The following is a 17301-nucleotide window of genomic DNA, read 5'->3' on the forward strand; positions in this document are numbered from 1 at the left end:
ATAAATGTCTCTGTCGTCACTTATTTGATACAAAGAAAATGCATTTCAAATAGCAAAATATAACTCCTTTTGACTGTGGCAAATGGCATTGGTCGTTATATACCATTCATACCCTGATCTCACTACATTTTACAGACATAATGTTCCAACACCATCACACTTATTGCGTAAGTACACACCCATACATGCATAATGTACAGACACACACATGCATATACACTGAGTGTACAAAAACATTGGGAACGCCTTCCTAATATTGAGTTGCACCCCATTTTGCCCTCAGAACAGTCTCAATTCGTCTCCTCCCCTTTAGCTACACTGATTGAAGTGGATTTAACAACTGACATTAATAAGGGATCATAGCATTCACCTGGTCTGTCTGTCATGGCCCTAATGTTTTGTACACTCAGTGGATATTCACACAATCACAATCACACTCACACACACACACACACACACACTTCAGGGCATGAGGGGCTAAATGACTTGTAAAACGGCTGAGTGATGAAGAGGAGAGGAGGAAAAGCCTCAGAGATTAGACCAAGTTGAGGATGAAAGGCCAGGGATGCATGGAGGCCCGGGAGGGGGAAGAAGTATAGTGGATGGAAGGATACTACAGCAGTGAAATCCTATTTCAGCAGCCTGAGGGAGATGAGGAAACAGGGCTCTACATTAGCTCTCAGTAACTCTACTCCTGTGTTCAGTCGTTTCAGGGGTTTTCTCAGGGAAGAGAGAACATGTGAATTCCAGCAGCACTGCTGAGGCAAACATGAGTGAAGATGAAAGAGCTGAAGATTTCTCTCACCATTTTTATTGGATTACACATCCAAGCTGGGAAAAGTGTCTTTGGCATTTCAATAGGCCCCGCTCAAAGAAGAGTGGCAAATGGTATGAAGCAGGGAAAAGAGGGAGAATCGAACAGCTTAAACTGCAGTTGGTTAAGAGATCTGTTCAAGGACATTAACTCAGAGACAGATACATCTTTACCTAGAATGACTGTGTGGTCAAAAGTAGTGCACTATGTAGGGAATAGGGTGCCATTTGGGATGCACAACATATCACAATAAAAGCCTTCAAACTGATCGGCAGTGAGTTGCTTACAATACCAACCTGTGTAAAAGGTTCAGACAAGAAAATTACATCTCATTATGTTGACAATTCAACCATTATTCTCAGCCGTTCTCACTATTTGGCCAAAGCTAAAATATTAATATTCGACTAACAACAACTTGACCACAGTTCCAAGTAACAATCAAATTCAGCGTCATTGCATAATTTGGATCAGCATTGTGATCATTGTGATTAGCATCATTACATTGCTTTGATCAGGCTAAATGGTGAACATGGGGGGTAAAAAGCAGGGGTGGATTGGAGGTTCTCAGCCCTGAGCAGGAAGCGGAGATGGAGCTCAGTCATAGGCCGGCAGGCCGAACATCTCTGGTTTGAAGTCCTCCATGGTCCTCAGGACCAGTGTGGCCTCCTGGGTAAGGGCTCGGTCCAGGTTGTCATCAGGGATCATGACCACCTGCATCCCAGCCGCCAGGCCGGCCTTAACACCCATAGGAGCATCCTCAAACACCAGGCACTGTTGAGAGAGGAAACAAGACAAGCAGGTGCTGGATGTCATACAGTGCTAAATAAAAAGTGAAAGGAGACAATAGGATTTATAAATTCACATGGGAGCATAATGAAGTGAACAATGGTTCATGTAATTCTGCTATACAGTCAATTATGTATTATAACCTAGTGTGTCCACTACAGGAGGTTGAAGGCAAAATACCAGAAGTACCAGAAGTTATCCATTTTTTAAATAGAGGAAGCATGACAAGGTTTATGATGCCTCATTATGCAACCACAACATAAAAACAGTACAGTCTATTGGCACAGCATAAAGCACAAAGTCTTGGACTGAGAAGCCTATGTCTATGAACTGCAACTCAGTGTCTGGTGGAGAAAACAGAGCAGAGGAAGGCTGTCATACTGAAGAACTCGTGTTGAGGTGAGGTGACCCACAGTATGCTTCGTACTCTTACCTTTGCGTCACAGCTGCATGAATAGAGCCAGCATACAAATGAGAAGCCAATATGGAAGCATTGTGGAGAAGAATGGACAAAGAACTGAGTGACCAGAGCTTCCCTTTAATTCATTAGGAACTTCCGACATCCTGCGCTTTTTGAACCTCAATAGCTACGCTTCCTGGCTTTTCAAACAAAACACCCCCTCCAAAGACGTCTCCCACCACTCTACCTAACTCAAGGTTCAATCAATCCCTATAATTTGAATGAGTGCACAAAATAATCACAAAATTACACTATTTTCTGCAATGTTCTTTCTTCTACGTGATTTCCCTCCAATGTGCCTTTGACTTACCTCACATACTAATGGTGACAGACAATGTAATTTAATTGTACCAGATTGACCTAGCAGCTTTGGAAATGCCCTAAACCACAACTACCAGTCAGTCTCTTCACTAATTCTCAAATGGAACTAAAATAACCTAATAAAGGTTCCCAGGTGGAACAATAGAAGCCGACTCGAGGACTTTAGAAGATTTGACTAATTGACTCTTGTGATGTCACAGCCTAGAAGTAGCCTAGCAGAGGGACAGTAAGTATGGAAACACAGAGCAGCAAGACTACCGAGAGGCCCTAGCTAGATAGTTGCTTCCAATCATGGGGCAATAAGAGTCTGAATTAGGCAATGAGCCTGGAAAATGAACCTTTAATCAGTGTTCAATAGCTGCATTGTAATGGACGAGAGGGAAACAGGACTCAAATGCACTGCGGCTCCATGTTGGCTCAGGAGGAAGGTACATAGCCTGAGTGCCAGTCTGTTTGTGCTATCATGCCAACTCCTTGTCATGCCAAACATGTTTGGCTTGACAATGAGCAATGGTGTTTGCAAGGGCACAAGCAGATCTGTGACCAGGCTACAAGTCACAGCAACAAAGAGAGATTGGGGTGGTGATTTGCCTTATAAAGGGTCAAGGGTCTTTTCTACCACTCATTGTTAGGACAATAGAAGTTTGCTTAAAAATCTATATTTTATTGTTCAACTACAGGCCTGCTATACCATGCATTGGGAAGAGTGAACGGAGAACAGACAGAGAACCCGAAGTCGTTCGCCATGCAGGCCTCCAACAGCCAGCCCCATGGAAGATTAACAACCAGTCCCGAGGCATACACCCAAACACATGCAACATTCATCAGAACCAATTGAATCTGTATTCACAGTGTACCCAAGGCAGTCACTGCCGCAACACAAGAAGAGTGGGAGACTCAGTGTGTGTGTGTGGATACCTCCCAAATGACACCCCATTCCCTACATAGTGCACTGCTTTTGACCAGGCTCGTCTCAAAAGTAGTGCACTACGTAGGGAACAGGATGCCATTAGGGACGCACATCAGACTACAGTGGCTGATGCCAAGACTACTGTGATTAGCCAGCTCAGCAGCACGTCACACACACTCCCTTTACAACGGTGTATTAAGGGGAGATGACAGAACAGAGCATAGTGTTGTTATGGAGCAGATCCAGGGCCTGCTTGGCAGCCAGCAGCAGCTATTTCAGCAGAACAGACCACGACGTTTAGTTGTTTACAGGACTATCACAGGACACTTAGGACAAGGAGAGAAAAGTTTCCCTCAGAGAGACTGGGACTGGAGAATGGGATTGAATCCTATGGACAGTTATGAGTTTTAATCATATGTTATCAGCATGTTATGTGACTGAGTCATATGTATGTTATGTGATTTAAATCAGATACACTATTTATACACAAAAGTATGTGGACAGGATTTGTCTATTTCAGCAGTATAAAATCGAGCACACAGCCATGCAATCTCCATATACAAACATTGAAGAGCTCAGTGACTTTCAACGTGGCACCGTTATAGGATGTCACCTTTCCAAAAAGTCAGTTCGTCAAATTTCGCACCTGCTAGAGCTGTTCTGGTCAACTGTAAGTGCTGTTATTGTGAAGTGGAAACATCTAGGAGGAACAACGGCTCAGCCGCGAAGTGGTAGGCCACACAAGCTCACAGAACAGGACCACCAAGTCCAAAAAAATTGTCTGTCCTCACTCCCTACCAAGTTTTAAACTGCCTCTGGAAAGCAACTTCAGCACAATAACTGTTCGTCGGGAGCTTCATGAAATGGGTTTCCATGGCCGAGCAGCCGCACACAAGCCTAAGATCACCATGCACAATGCCAAGCGTCGGCTGGAATGGTGTAAAGCTTGGCACCATTGGACTCTGGAGCAGTGGAGACGTATTCTCTGGGGTGACGGATGAATCTGGGTTTGGCGGATGCCAGGAGAACGCTACCTGCTAGAATGCATAGTACCAACTGAAGAATAAATGGTATGGGGCTGTTTTTCCATGGTTCGGGCTAAGTCCCTTTGCTCCAGTGAAGTGAAATCCTAACGCTACAGCATACAATGACATTTTGGACGATTATGTGCTTCCAACTTTGTGGCAACAGTTTGGGGAAGGCCCTTTCCTGTGTCAGCATGAAAATGCCCCCATGCACAAAGCGAGGTCCATACAGAAATGGTTTGTCGAGATCGGTGTGGAAGAACTTGGCCAGCCTTCACAGAGCCCTGACCTCAACCCCATCGAACAAACTTTGAGATGAATTGGAACGCCAATTGCGAGCCAGGCCTAATCGCCCAACATCAGCGCCGACCTCACTAATGCTCACGGCTGGATGGAAGCAAGTCCCCGCAGCAACGTTCCAACATCTAGTGGAAAGTCTTCTTTATAGCGGCAAAGGAGGGAACCAACTCCATATTAATGTGCATGATTTTGGAATGAGATGTTCGACGAGTGGGTGTCCACATACTATTGATCACGTAGTGTATAATATATGATGGAATCATATGGACTCTATGTTATGGTAGACGAGTGCGTTGGCTTGCTGCTAGACAGTAGGCTTATGCTACTGTAAACAGAGACCAGGGTCTGGATCTGTGACGCAGACTTGACCTGGCAGCATGGTCAGTCCTTGGGGGAATACTCATCAGATGCGCCACTTTGCCCAGACGGAGAACCAGAGAACCGTAGGTCACAGTCGCCATACGCACTCAACCTACACATGGACCCAATAACATACACATGGACCAGGGCAATTAGGAAATAAAACTGGGTCTACCAAATCTACAAGCAGATGAATGAGGAGAGGAAGGAACAGTGGGGCTCAGATGTCATTTTACAGAAAACAAATTAACAACAGACTTTCAGCATTCATATAGGAAAGGGCACTCAACATGCTCGGCACTGACAAATGACTGATGATTGGCTTAAAGAAAATGACAGTAAGAAGATTGTGGGATGTGTTTTGATAGACTATCATTGATCAAAACCTATTGCTGAAAAAACACTTACAGTTGAAGTCGGAAGTTTACATACACCTTAGCCAAATACATTTGAACTCAGTTTTTCACAATTCCTGACATTTAATCATAGTAAATATTCCCTGTCTTAGGTCAGTTAGAATCACCACTTCATTTGAAGAATGTGAAATGTCAGAATAATAGCAGAGATAATGATTAATTTCAGCTTTTATTTCTTTCATCACATTCCCAGTGGGTCAGAAGTTTACATACATTCAATTAGTATTTGGTAGCATTGTCTATAAATTGTTTAACTTGGGTCAAATGTTTCAGGTAGCCTTTCACAAGCTTCCCACAATAAGTTTGGTGAATATTGGCCCATTCCTCCTGACAGAACTGGTGTAACTGAGTCAGGTTTGTAGGCCTCCTTGCTCGCACAAACTTTTTCAGTTCTGCCCACAAATTTTCTATAGGGTCATTGTCCATTTGGAAGACCCATTTGCGACCAAGCTTTTAACTTCCTGACTGATGTCTTGAGATGTTGCTTCAATATATCCACATAATTTTCCTACCTCATGATGCCATATATTTTGTGAAGTGCACCAGTCTCTCCTGCAGCAAAGCACCCCCACAACATGATGCTGCCACCCCCGTGCTTCCCGGTTGGGATGGTGTTCTTCGGCTTGCAAGTGTCCCTAATTTTCCTCCAAACATAACGAAGGTCTTTAGAGTCAAACAGTTCTATTTTTGTTTCATCAGAACAGAGGACATTTCTCCAAAAAGTACGATCTTTGTCCCCATGTGCAGTAGCAAACCGTAGTCTGGCTTCTTTATGGCGGGTTTGGAGCAGTGGCTTCTTCCTTGCTGAGCGGCCTTTCAGGTTCTGTCGATATAAGACTCGATTTACTGTGGATATAGATACATTTGTAGCGGTTTCCTCCAGAATCTTCACAAGGTCCTTTGCTGAAGTTCTGGGATTGATTTGCACTTTTCGCACCAAAGTACGCTCATCTCTAGGAGACAGAACGCGTCTCCTTCTTGAGCGGTATGACGTGGTACCTTCAAGGTGTTTGGAAACTGCTCCCAAGGATGAACCAGACTTGTGGAGGTGTACAATTTTTTTTCTGAGGTCTTGGTTGATTTATTTTTATTTTCCCATGATGTCAAGCAAAGAGGCACTGAGATTGAAGGTAGGCCTTGAAATACATCCACAGGTACACCTCCAATTGACTCAAATGATGTCAATTAGCCTATCAGAAGCTTCTAAAGCCATGACATAATTTTCAGGAATTTTCCAAGCTGTTTAAAGGCACAGTCAACTTAGTGTATGTAAACTTCTGACCCACTGGAATTGTGATACAGTGAATTATAAGTGAAATAATCTGTCTGTAAACATTTGTTTGAAAAATTACTTGTGTCATGCACGAAGTAGATGTCCTAACCGACTTGCCAAAACTATAGTTTGTTAACAAGAATTTTGTGGAGTGGTTGAAAAACGAGTTTTAATGACTCCAACCTAACTGTATGTAAACTTCCGACTTCAACTGTAAGTGTTAGGGATTGGCATCCTCTCAGTCATGGATAGAGTTACCCATCAAATAGAACGCAGTTTTTTTATTTTATTGAAGCCTCTCTAATGCAAATTCAGTTGAGTGTAGTGTACCGCAGGGCAGCCGTCTTGGGTCATTGATTTCTGTTTCTATTAATGACCTTCCATAGAATATACATTGAGTGTAGAAAACATTCTAAACATCTTCCTAATATTGAGTTGCACCCCCCCTTTTGCCCTCAGAACAGCCTCAATTCGTTAGGGCAAGGACTCTACAAGGTGTCAAAAGCATTGCACAAGGATGCTGGCCCATGACTCCAATGTCCTTTGGGTCGTGGATCATTCTTGATACACATGGGAAAATCTTGAGCGTGGAAAAACCCAGCAGCGTTGCAGTTCTTGACACACGCAAACCGGTGTGCCTGGCACCTACTACCATAACCCATTCAAAAGCACTTAAATATTTTGTCTTGCCCATTCACCCTCTGAATGGCACACACACAATCCATGTCTCAATTGTCTCAAGGCTTAAAAATCCTTCTTTAAACCTGTCTCCTCCCCTTCATCTACACTGCTTGTCGTTGACCTCAATAAGGGATCATAGCTTTCACCTGGATTCACTTGGTCAGTGTATGTCATGGAAAGAGTAGGTGTTCCTAATGTTTTGTACACTCAGTGTATGTCGGCTACGACAGTAAAATAAGTAATTGACACCCTTAACATAGAGCTCCAGTCAGTTTTAGAATGGGAATCTGGCAATAGGCTGGTGCTAAATATAAAAAAAAACTAAAAGCAACATTTATGAGACAAATCATTCACTCAACCCTAAAGCTCCTCCAGATCTATTATTGAATAATGTGGCGATTAAGCAACTTAAGGAGACTAAACTGCTGGCCGTAACCCTAGATAGCAAGCTACAGTATCATGGTCAAATCATATAGACTCAATAGTTACTCAAATGGGAAGAGGTCTGTCCATGATAAGATGTTGCTCTGCTTTCTTGACATCTCAGTCGACCAGACAGGTCCTACAGGCCTTTGTCGCACCTGAACTACTGCCCAGTTGTGGGGTCATGTGCGACAAAGAGGGACATAGGTAAATTACAGTCGGTCCAGAACAGAGCAGCACGTTTTGCATTTAGATGTACACGGATGGCGAATGTCAGTAACATGCATGTCAATCTCTCCTAGCTCAAAGTAGCAAGATATTGACGTGTTGAAGGTACTGAACTGTCTGTTCAAGCAGTTGGCACACAGTTCGGACACTCATCGGTACAACACAAGACATGCAACCAGGAAGTCTCTTCAGTCTCCAGGTCCAAAACAAAGGCTGGGAAGCGCACAGTACTAATAGAGCCATGACTACATGGAACTCTCCGCCACCTTAAGTAACTTAAGAAAGCAATAAAAACAGATTTTAAAAAAAACAGATAGAAGAACACCTTACGGCACCAAAAGGGACTGTGAAGAGAGACATTTTGATATATTTTGTATTGTAATTTACACTGTGTTATGTATTGAATTATGTAGGTGGGTGGCCTTGCACAAGCCTTGGCTTGTCTGAGCCAGAATAGCTCATCGGGCAGGAGACATCTCCTGCTCCTGAAGCGTGAGACAGAGGCAGATTATGTATATTATCTATTTTAGTTGTGGTTTTTTTCCTGTATGGATCCCAATAAATACTACTACTAAATACTCCCTTTTACTGTGTCATTTTCATGTTCCTGGAAGGACACATCAGGAGAGATAAAAAAAAATAAAATAGCGTATTTTGAATGGACTTTTGACACCCACAGTTGTTTGACAGTGATCCATTCCATTTTTTCCTCAGGTGTTAGATCTTAAAGAGGCTGATCCCCTGCTCTAACATATTACTTTACTTGTCGCTTTTGTCAACGTCTGACACGACAAGGCAAACCAACTATGTCAACGCCAGAGTGCCCGTGTGTCTTAACTTTCGCACGGCTTTAAGACGGTGCTTGTCACAATGACACAGCCATTCACTAAAATAACAGCGTTTGTACAGTCTCTTTCCCTTCAATATTTAATCAGAGCAGTTGACGTTTTGTAAATAAAACTATCACTCTGCTTCTCGCTTTGTTCCGACGCCATTCTGGCCTGAGCTTAATGCAATAAGGTAGGTAGTGCAGCAGTGTGCTCATTCATCGAACAGTCGGTCTCAGGCTGATGCATTCTCAAACTTGATGAACGGTACCTTAGCAAGAAAATACTTGAAACTAACATCACACAGTAAGGATTTGTGCGAGTGTGTATATTCGGGCCTGCAACGTGGGTTGTTGAGTGAGTGAAGAGACAGTGATAGATAGCCTGCTACATCTTCTAAACAATCTCTAAGCCCAGGGCAGGCTGACTGCAGGATGTGTAACGTTTTATCACCTGTGCTACGGGGTACTTTGTTATACATAGGAAACAGGAAATGCAGGCCATCGTTTAAAAATCCGGAGGTCCTAAATGGCACCCTATTCCCTTTATAGTGCCCAACTTTTAACCAGGGTCCATATGGCTCTGTAGTGCACTCAAAAGTTGTGCACCATAAAGGGAATAGGGTGTCATTTGGGATGCAGCCCTGGAGGGCACAGTGTAAATGCATAACAGGGCAATCCACTGGCCTCCAGAGGGCTGCGTTCACAAGGCTAATGAGTGGTTTGGTCAACCCAAGGAAAAACACATGGAGAGGTTTGTCACTCTAGGCCAGATGGGAGACAGGAGCAGAATAGCTTTCATTTGATGTCTGAGGAGTGGGGAAAACGTTTTCATCTTTTACTCAGACAAAAAGACTAGGCTTAGAATAGTCTCTTCTAACAGCCGCTGTGCTCGCGGAGCGCCCTGAATCTGTTGAGAGAGATTATGTTTTGAAAGATTTAGGATACATACAGGCTATGGAACAGGTAGACTTCATAAATAACCATAGGTAAGGGTCACATTATCTAGAAATGGCAGAAATAGAAGGTCAAGGTAAAGACATACCTATTGATGATTGAGTGAAGTCAATTCTCTCCCGCACCACCTTCCACAACTACCTTCCAGATAAGAAAATGATTAACAAACCATGATACTGCAGTGGAAAAGTCCTTCCGGAATAGCCTTTAACTTGTCTACCAGCTGTGACAGTGACACTCCCTGGGAGCTTATAAAAATCCCCATTGACCGAGTGTCTGTCCGTAAATCTTATATCTTCATGCCAGTGTTGGCATTTCTTTCCAACAGAATAAAAAGGAGTAATCAATACTGTTAAAGCTCCTCATAAACTCAGACAAACTCGCTGACAATGTATTCTCCCCGTTCCTGATTTGGTGTGGACAGAAAAGGACCCAACAGGCTTCGTGAAACACTAACATGAAGTCTGTGCTCATAAAGGACTTTAACAAATAAAATATATTGTGTCTCTGAAATGAACGGGAGTTCATAGGATATTAGGCCACTAAAATGCAGCACTAGATATAAAAACCCAAACAAGCCCACTACTGCTGAGTATAAGGCCAGCGGTATTACATCTACTGCTATTAAGGACTGACCTTCTGACCACTTAAAGCACCACCGTGTCCATCATCTTTTTGCAGAGAACTTCAAAGCTCAAATATACCTTCTCCGTCAAAGCACATGGGACTGTCTGTTCATAAGGTGCATCGTTAGGGCTGTAGAATAGCACGGCCTTAACTATTCAGATAGATAGATCAAGCCTGTTTTAGTCCCTGACCATTTCAACACACCGGTACCAAACACACTGGCCACAACAAACGCTTCACAGTTGACGCTGTGATAGCTAAATTCAAGAATATAAGAAAGAAATTGACTATATGGTCGAGAAATATTGAATAATGTGCCTATTTTGGGATTATAGCAGCAGTTAACCTTTTATTATGTGGTTGGTGCATCTGCACAGCAGAAAGGCCCACTGGGTGCTGATAGTTGAAATGGCCATAAAATACGGGGGTGTAGCCGAGGCGACTGGCTGTCCCTAAATCAGCATTGTGTTGTTGTACCATCATTATATAGGCTAGCTACAGACCCAAGCTCTGGAGCCAATACTGTCTCTGCACTGACTCTTTACACCCTCTGTGTGAGTCTCTCTGTGACTTAGTCCCAAATGGCACCCTATTCCCTATACAGTGTACTCATTTTGCCCAGAGCCCTATGGCCCCTGGTCAAAAATAGTGCATGAAGAGGGAATATATTGTCATTTGGGACGCAAGTGGGTCTTTCTGAAACATCTCGGTGCCTCACTTTTTAAATAAGGTTTCATGTCCTAATTGTACCGTATTTGGTGCTATAAACCTTTCCTTGGTGTGAGGTCATTTATGATTAATGGTAGCCGGATTACTTTTCTCCCTGTCTTTCAATGTAAGTCCCAAACTGCACCCTATTCCCTGCAAAGTGCACTACTTTTGACCAGAGCCATTTGGGACGCAGCCTATGTGAACATGAACTAGAGCTTTTTCATGTTTCATTAATCTTAGTTGGTAGGCTGAGCACACACACCTTTAGTAAAAACCTTTTCTCTATCTGCCTCGGTCTCCCTCCCTTTCTCCCTCACTCACAGTATTTTTTAGTGCTGGGGAGAAAGTGAAAAATGGAAGAGGTGGAGGACTAATTCCTTGCCTTTGGTCACCATAGAGACAGAGTACTGGGCTGGGCACATTACTTACTTGTGAGACGGTTTTAAGCAGTCTGCCGGGCGTATTACCTGCAGTGTTGCATAGCATCATCATGGCCCTCAAAATGCCTCACGCCACTTCATGCCTGTATTCCAGGAAACCTCCCTCCCAATAACGCTGATATAAACAGCAAACTTTTAAGCACCAGAAGAAAAATGCATCCTGAGAAAATGATTGACATTTCACTGCATGATTGAATGATGTACAGTTGTAGTGAAAGCTTAAAATAATGCTTACACTTTAGAGGTAAGAAAGGACAAAAAAATACAACTCAAATGTATCACCTACATCTGTCTTCGCTGCAGTTTCTGTAAAATGCCTCACTACAATTAATTAAACTCATTGTAAATTCATCACTGCTTCTACTAATCTGGTGGTAGGAGAGAAGCTGCAAACACAATGTTTATACACGCTCCCATTTTCTTTTTATTGCATTCTGTCTTTCTCCTTTCTCCTCCTTGCAATCCTGAATCGCAATCTGCCCCTCCCTCCCTACTTCTCTCTCTTTCTGTGCTTAGGCAAAACTGTCACGGAGCGAGGAGAGGAGCCGTCATAATTCGTTATTCCACTAAACCGATTCCCCTCTCAGCCGCAGATCCATCTCGTCAAGAAAAACGCAAGTCCTAACTGGGGATGTTTGGAAGCCACCAAGATTAAAAAAGCAGGCCGACAATTAACAAGGGCTGCTGCAGACCCATTTGCAGAAAAATCTACAGCCCTGCACCTGTTAGGGAGATTCATTTACCTCAAAAAGGAAAACAACAAATCCAAAGCTATTAACCTCTCTTTCGGGTTTTCCATTTGATAGCGCTCTGTAAAACTAACTGAATATTTATGTAGTCTTCTAACCCTAATGATTGTAGACATATTCATAGGTGGGTTTGCTAAAACAGGCATGGAAGGTGATTAAACATGGTAGTGGCTACGTCCTAAGTAGCACCCTATTTCCTATTTAGTGCACTATGGGCCCTGGTCAAATGTAGTGCACTATAAAAGGGAATAGGGTGCCATTCGGCATGTACACAGTGTGGTTCCTCAGTGTTGTGGGAGTGTTGCGGGAGTTTTCATGGCTGGTGTTGACAACACAGATCTGTTACAGCTACCCTCAATAAACCAAAACATTGGCATTGAAAATGGAAATGAACGAGAGAGTATGAAGTCGGTTATAGGCTTAATCATTTCCCTCGCTTTCTGGATGTGTAAATAAATGAAAGTCCACAGGGTCCTATAAATAAGGCCTACACTTTCGATAGCCTGGTTTGGATCTGCTACAGTCGATCAGTCAGTTAGTCAGTGTCTTGATAATAACTCCTTTGGCGTTTCTTAGGAACAGGTGAAAGCTGGGGCATTGAAGCATGGCAGGGCGACATTAGCCTTGGTAACCTTCCTAACAACAGAATTGGTTATGGCCTTTAAGAGTTAACCCACTTTCTTGGAGGTATAAATGCAATTCCCCAGGATCCTATAAAAACAATTTAGTTTATCTGCTCAATGATTAGTCTATGAACGAATATACTAAGTAACAAAAGAAAAAAACGTCTTAACAAATGAATTGGTGTAAAACTTTTAGGGGTTGCTCTTTTTCAGCATTATAAGTTGTGCCAGCCCACTGTCCACTACCCTGTCCCTCTTCCTATCATTTATAGCATCTGAGCCATGATTGGTAAGAATTGGTGACCTTTGGGCTGCGTTCCCCCTCCAACATTACTAGGTGTGTATGAGAGTTAGCGTGTCTACTGGTCTGTCCCTCTTATCGTGGCTGGTTATTTTATGCTTAGTTTATTTATTCATGAGGCAACAAGAATAGGGCAATAGTCTACTCCACTACCCACTGTGGGCTACTGTCCCTCTCACTCGCCTGTCCCTCTTACCGTGGCCGGAGGTGCAGGAGGAGTGAACCTGCTGGCACACACCAAAAAGGAGTCAGGCTGAGGTTTGCTGTTTTTCACATCGGGGTCATCCCCCAGGACGATGTGGCTGAACAGGTCAAAGAAGGCTTTGTGCTGACTGGTCTTCATCTCGAACGCCAGGCCTGCTGAGCTTGTTGCTACGGCGATGGGCACATTGTGTTTACGGAGATGGTGGACGAGATTCTCCACTCCTGGTTACACACAGACAAACAGTACCAGTCAAAAGTTTGGACACACCTACCCATTCAAGGGTTTCTCTTTATTTTTACTATTTTATACATTGTATAATAATAGTGAAGACATAAAACATTTGAAATAATACATATGGAATCATGTAGAAACCCCAAAAAGTGTTAAACAAATCTAAATATATTTTATATTTGAGATTCTTCAAAGTAGCCACCCTTTGCCTTGATGACAGCTTTAACACTCTTGGCATTCTCTCAACCAGCTTCATGAGATAGTCACCTTGAATGCAATTCAATTATCACATGTGCCTTGTTAAGAGTTCATTTGTGGAATTTCTTTCCTTCTTAATGTGTTTGAGCCAATCAGTTGTGTTGTGACAAGGTAGGGGTGGTATACAGAAGATAGCCCTATTTGGTAAAACACCAAGTCCATATTATGGCAAGAACAGCTCAAATAAGCAAAGAGAAACGACAGTCCATCATTACTTTAAGACATGAAGGTCAGTCAATACGGAAAAATTCAAGAACTTTGAACGTTTTTTCAAGTGCAATCGTAAAAACCATCAAGCGCTATGATGAAACTGGCTCTCATGAGGACTGCCACAGGAAAGGAAGACCCTCTGCTGCAGAGGATAAGTTCATTAGAGTTAACTGTACCTGAATTTGCAGCCAAAATAAATGCTTCAGAGTTCAAGTAACAGACACATTTCAACATCAACTGTTCAGAGGAGACTGTGTGAATCAAGCCTTCATGGTCGAATTGCTGCAAAGAAACCACTACCACAGTTAAGAACACCAATAAGAAGAAGAGACTTGCTCGGGCCAAGAAACGAGCAATGGACATTAGACTGGTGGAAATCTGTTCTTTGGTCTGATGAGTCCAAATTTGCGATTTTTGGTTCCAACCACCGTGTCTTTGAGACGGAGAGTAGGTGAACAGATCTCTGCATGTGTGGTTCCCACCATGAAGCATGGAGGTGTGATGGTGCTTTGCTGATGACACAGCTTCCCTGTGGCTCAGTTGGTAGAGCATGGTGTTTGCAACGCCAGCATGGTGTGTGCAACGCCAGGGTTGTGTGTTCGATTCCCACGGGGGGCCAGTACAACAACAACAAAAATGAAGAAAAAAGAAAATCCATGAAATGTATGCATTCACTACTGTAAGTCGCTCTGGATAAGAGCATCTACTATATGACTAAAATGTAAATGATTTATTTAGAATTCAAGGCACACTTAACCAGCAGGGCTACCACAGCATTTTGCAGTGATACGCCATCCCATCTGGTTTGCGCTTAGTGCGACTATCATTTGTTTTTCAACAGGACAATGACCCAACACACCTCCAGGCTGTGTAAGGGCTATTTGACCAAGAAGGAGAGTAATGGAGTGCTGCATCACATGACCTGGCCTCCACAATCACCCGACCTCAACCCAATTGAGATGGTTTGGGATGAGTCTTAACTATTATTCTACAATGTAGAAAATAGTAAAAATGAAAGAAAAACCCTTGAATGAGTAGGCGTGTCCAAACTTTTGACTGGTACTGTACAGTACACATCATTGGTTTGTCCTACACACAGTAAATACTAACAAATCCAAACAAATTGAGCCCAGTTCAAATCCAGGATCACACTCCCTCTGCCTCATGCCCTATAGCATGGGTACTCAACTTAAGCTATGAGGTCCAGAGCCTGCTGGTCTTCTATTCTACCTGATAATTAATTGCACACACCTTGTGTCCCTGGCCTAAATTTGCCCCTGATTTAGATGGGAACAATTAAAAGAATGCAGTGGAACTGGCTTCAAAGGTCCAGAGTTGAGTTTGGGGGCACTAGCACTCTGAATATTGACAGTCTGTAGTGTAGTCTTCCTACCGATACAGGACACACACACAGTAATGAAAACATGGGATTAAAGTTTGTTTGTCAATAAACTCAGAGACTGATATTTCATATGTGAGAATCAATTATTTTGTTCATGTTATGGTAACTATGAAAGCTATACCACACTACATCACACACACCCACACCCCTTAGCTACCTTGCATCAATTGAGCTGAAGGAAATATCTTCTCCTGTATTTTTCTAGTCTCACTGAGAAGTTCCTCTGGTGTCATTGGTAGTTCTAGTGAGTCTCGTATAATGGTGGAAGCCTCCATAGCTTTCTTCCCCATCACAGAAGACTTCACATCCCAGGTGTATTTCTTTCCAAACCGGTCGCATACTTCCTGGTATGCCACCGTGTACAGCCTCTCTGTATCTGCAAGTTCAAAACAGAGCAAAATAAAAGTTAGATAGCTATGTTATCACCACACATGTTTAACTTAAAGCTAAAATCCTTAGTTGCTACATCAAGTTTTGGACTTATAAATGAATGATATATATACCCATTGATTCTTGAAGAATATAACTTATAAATGCCTCATGAGCTTAGTTCAACTGTCTTTCCCCATCAGAACCCAAATGATAAGCTTTTTTTAAATTTATTTTTTTACAATTGTTGTAAAGAACCGAAATGTAAACAAACTGTATAGCTTAAAAACATGGTTAAATCTATAATTTTGATATCATGGATGGTCAGTTCTCGGGCACTCATATCTCTATGAATTTGAGTGGTTATATTTATCCACACACATCCCCTCAGCTTTGTACTGAAACAGAGGCTTTTAACTAAGGATTCTAGCTTTAAATCACGACATTCAGAAGACTATGCAAGACAGAAAATGGAAATGATTAGCCAATGTTATGGTTGTAGAAAGATTCCTTTACAGATAGCTAGCAAACGTTACTGTTCATTTAGCTTCACCATGGTTGACACATATGAATGAATGAGCTGTTACTGAATGCTAGGCCTCGTGTCACATTTGTTCCAGCATGTAATTCCATCGTTTCAAATGCAAATAGAAAGTGTATATTTATAACCTAATAATAATCCATCCATGTCGAAAAGAACATGGGTCACCGGTTTAAAACTCGATTGTGTAGACATAATTACAGTAGCTGCCAACACCACGACAAAAACCAATCTTCAAATCGATGAACCAGCTAGCTAGCAAGCTAACGTTAGCTATAGTTAGTAGGAAGATGGACAACTGGTACCAAAGTCTCAGTGCCAAGTTAACTATCAAGTAGCAAACTAAATGTATGGTTTTATTCATTTCTAGAACGTATATAAACCTGTTTACATTACACAATATCAAAATTATGTAGTAATCTCACAATTTAAATGTACGAAAATGACGCTGTCGCAAGTAAATGGTGATTCTTTAGTCGGCCAACATTTTGCAATGGCTGATGGGCAAGGTAGTTTTATGCTCAGAACCCACTTCTGCCTATTCACTTAGAATAATTTGTCTCATAATATCCCACTTATCTAGAGAAATGTAGATCTAATCTAAATGTGATTTGCTACATTTAAAACACATGTATGTATTTGTTAATTTTTTAGATAACTTCACATACAACATATTGTTCTTAAATGTTGATTCAAACAGACAAGCAGTGTTGGACCTAAACCATTGATGTAAACTGATGAATGTAGGCCTACTTTTCACTTGTCAATATTTATTTGTAGGCAGCATTTAAAAGATCAAATATTGGCTATATTTTCATTTAATTAATGAATTAATTAGCATAGTGTTATAAAAA

The 17301-nt window shown here is 42.2% G+C and overlaps 1 protein-coding gene across 2 annotated transcripts; it reads right to left on the reverse strand.

Annotated features, from left to right (window-relative positions):
- Nucleotides 1–789: 789 nt before the first annotated feature.
- On the reverse strand, nt 790–16836 carry LOC115179876 (pseudouridine-5'-phosphatase). Of its 2 annotated transcripts, none has more exons than XM_029741764.1 (4): nt 16649–16836; nt 15695–15913; nt 13428–13657; nt 790–1585 (listed from the first exon to the last, which is right to left on the reverse strand). In XM_029741764.1, the coding sequence occupies exons 1-4, from the start codon at nt 16809–16811 to the stop codon at nt 1409–1411; spliced, it is 789 nt and encodes a 262-aa protein (XP_029597624.1). In that variant the 5' UTR covers nt 16812–16836; the 3' UTR covers nt 790–1408. The 2 variants fall into 2 exon arrangements, with proteins under 2 accessions (XP_029597624.1, XP_029597625.1); XM_029741765.1 differs by having other exon boundaries at nt 1409–1585; nt 16576–16734.
- Between the last annotated feature and the right edge of the window lie 465 nt (nt 16837–17301).

This window comes from Salmo trutta, chromosome 39, assembly GCF_901001165.1.
Source record: "Salmo trutta chromosome 39, fSalTru1.1, whole genome shotgun sequence".
NCBI lineage: Eukaryota > Metazoa > Chordata > Actinopteri > Salmoniformes > Salmonidae > Salmo > Salmo trutta.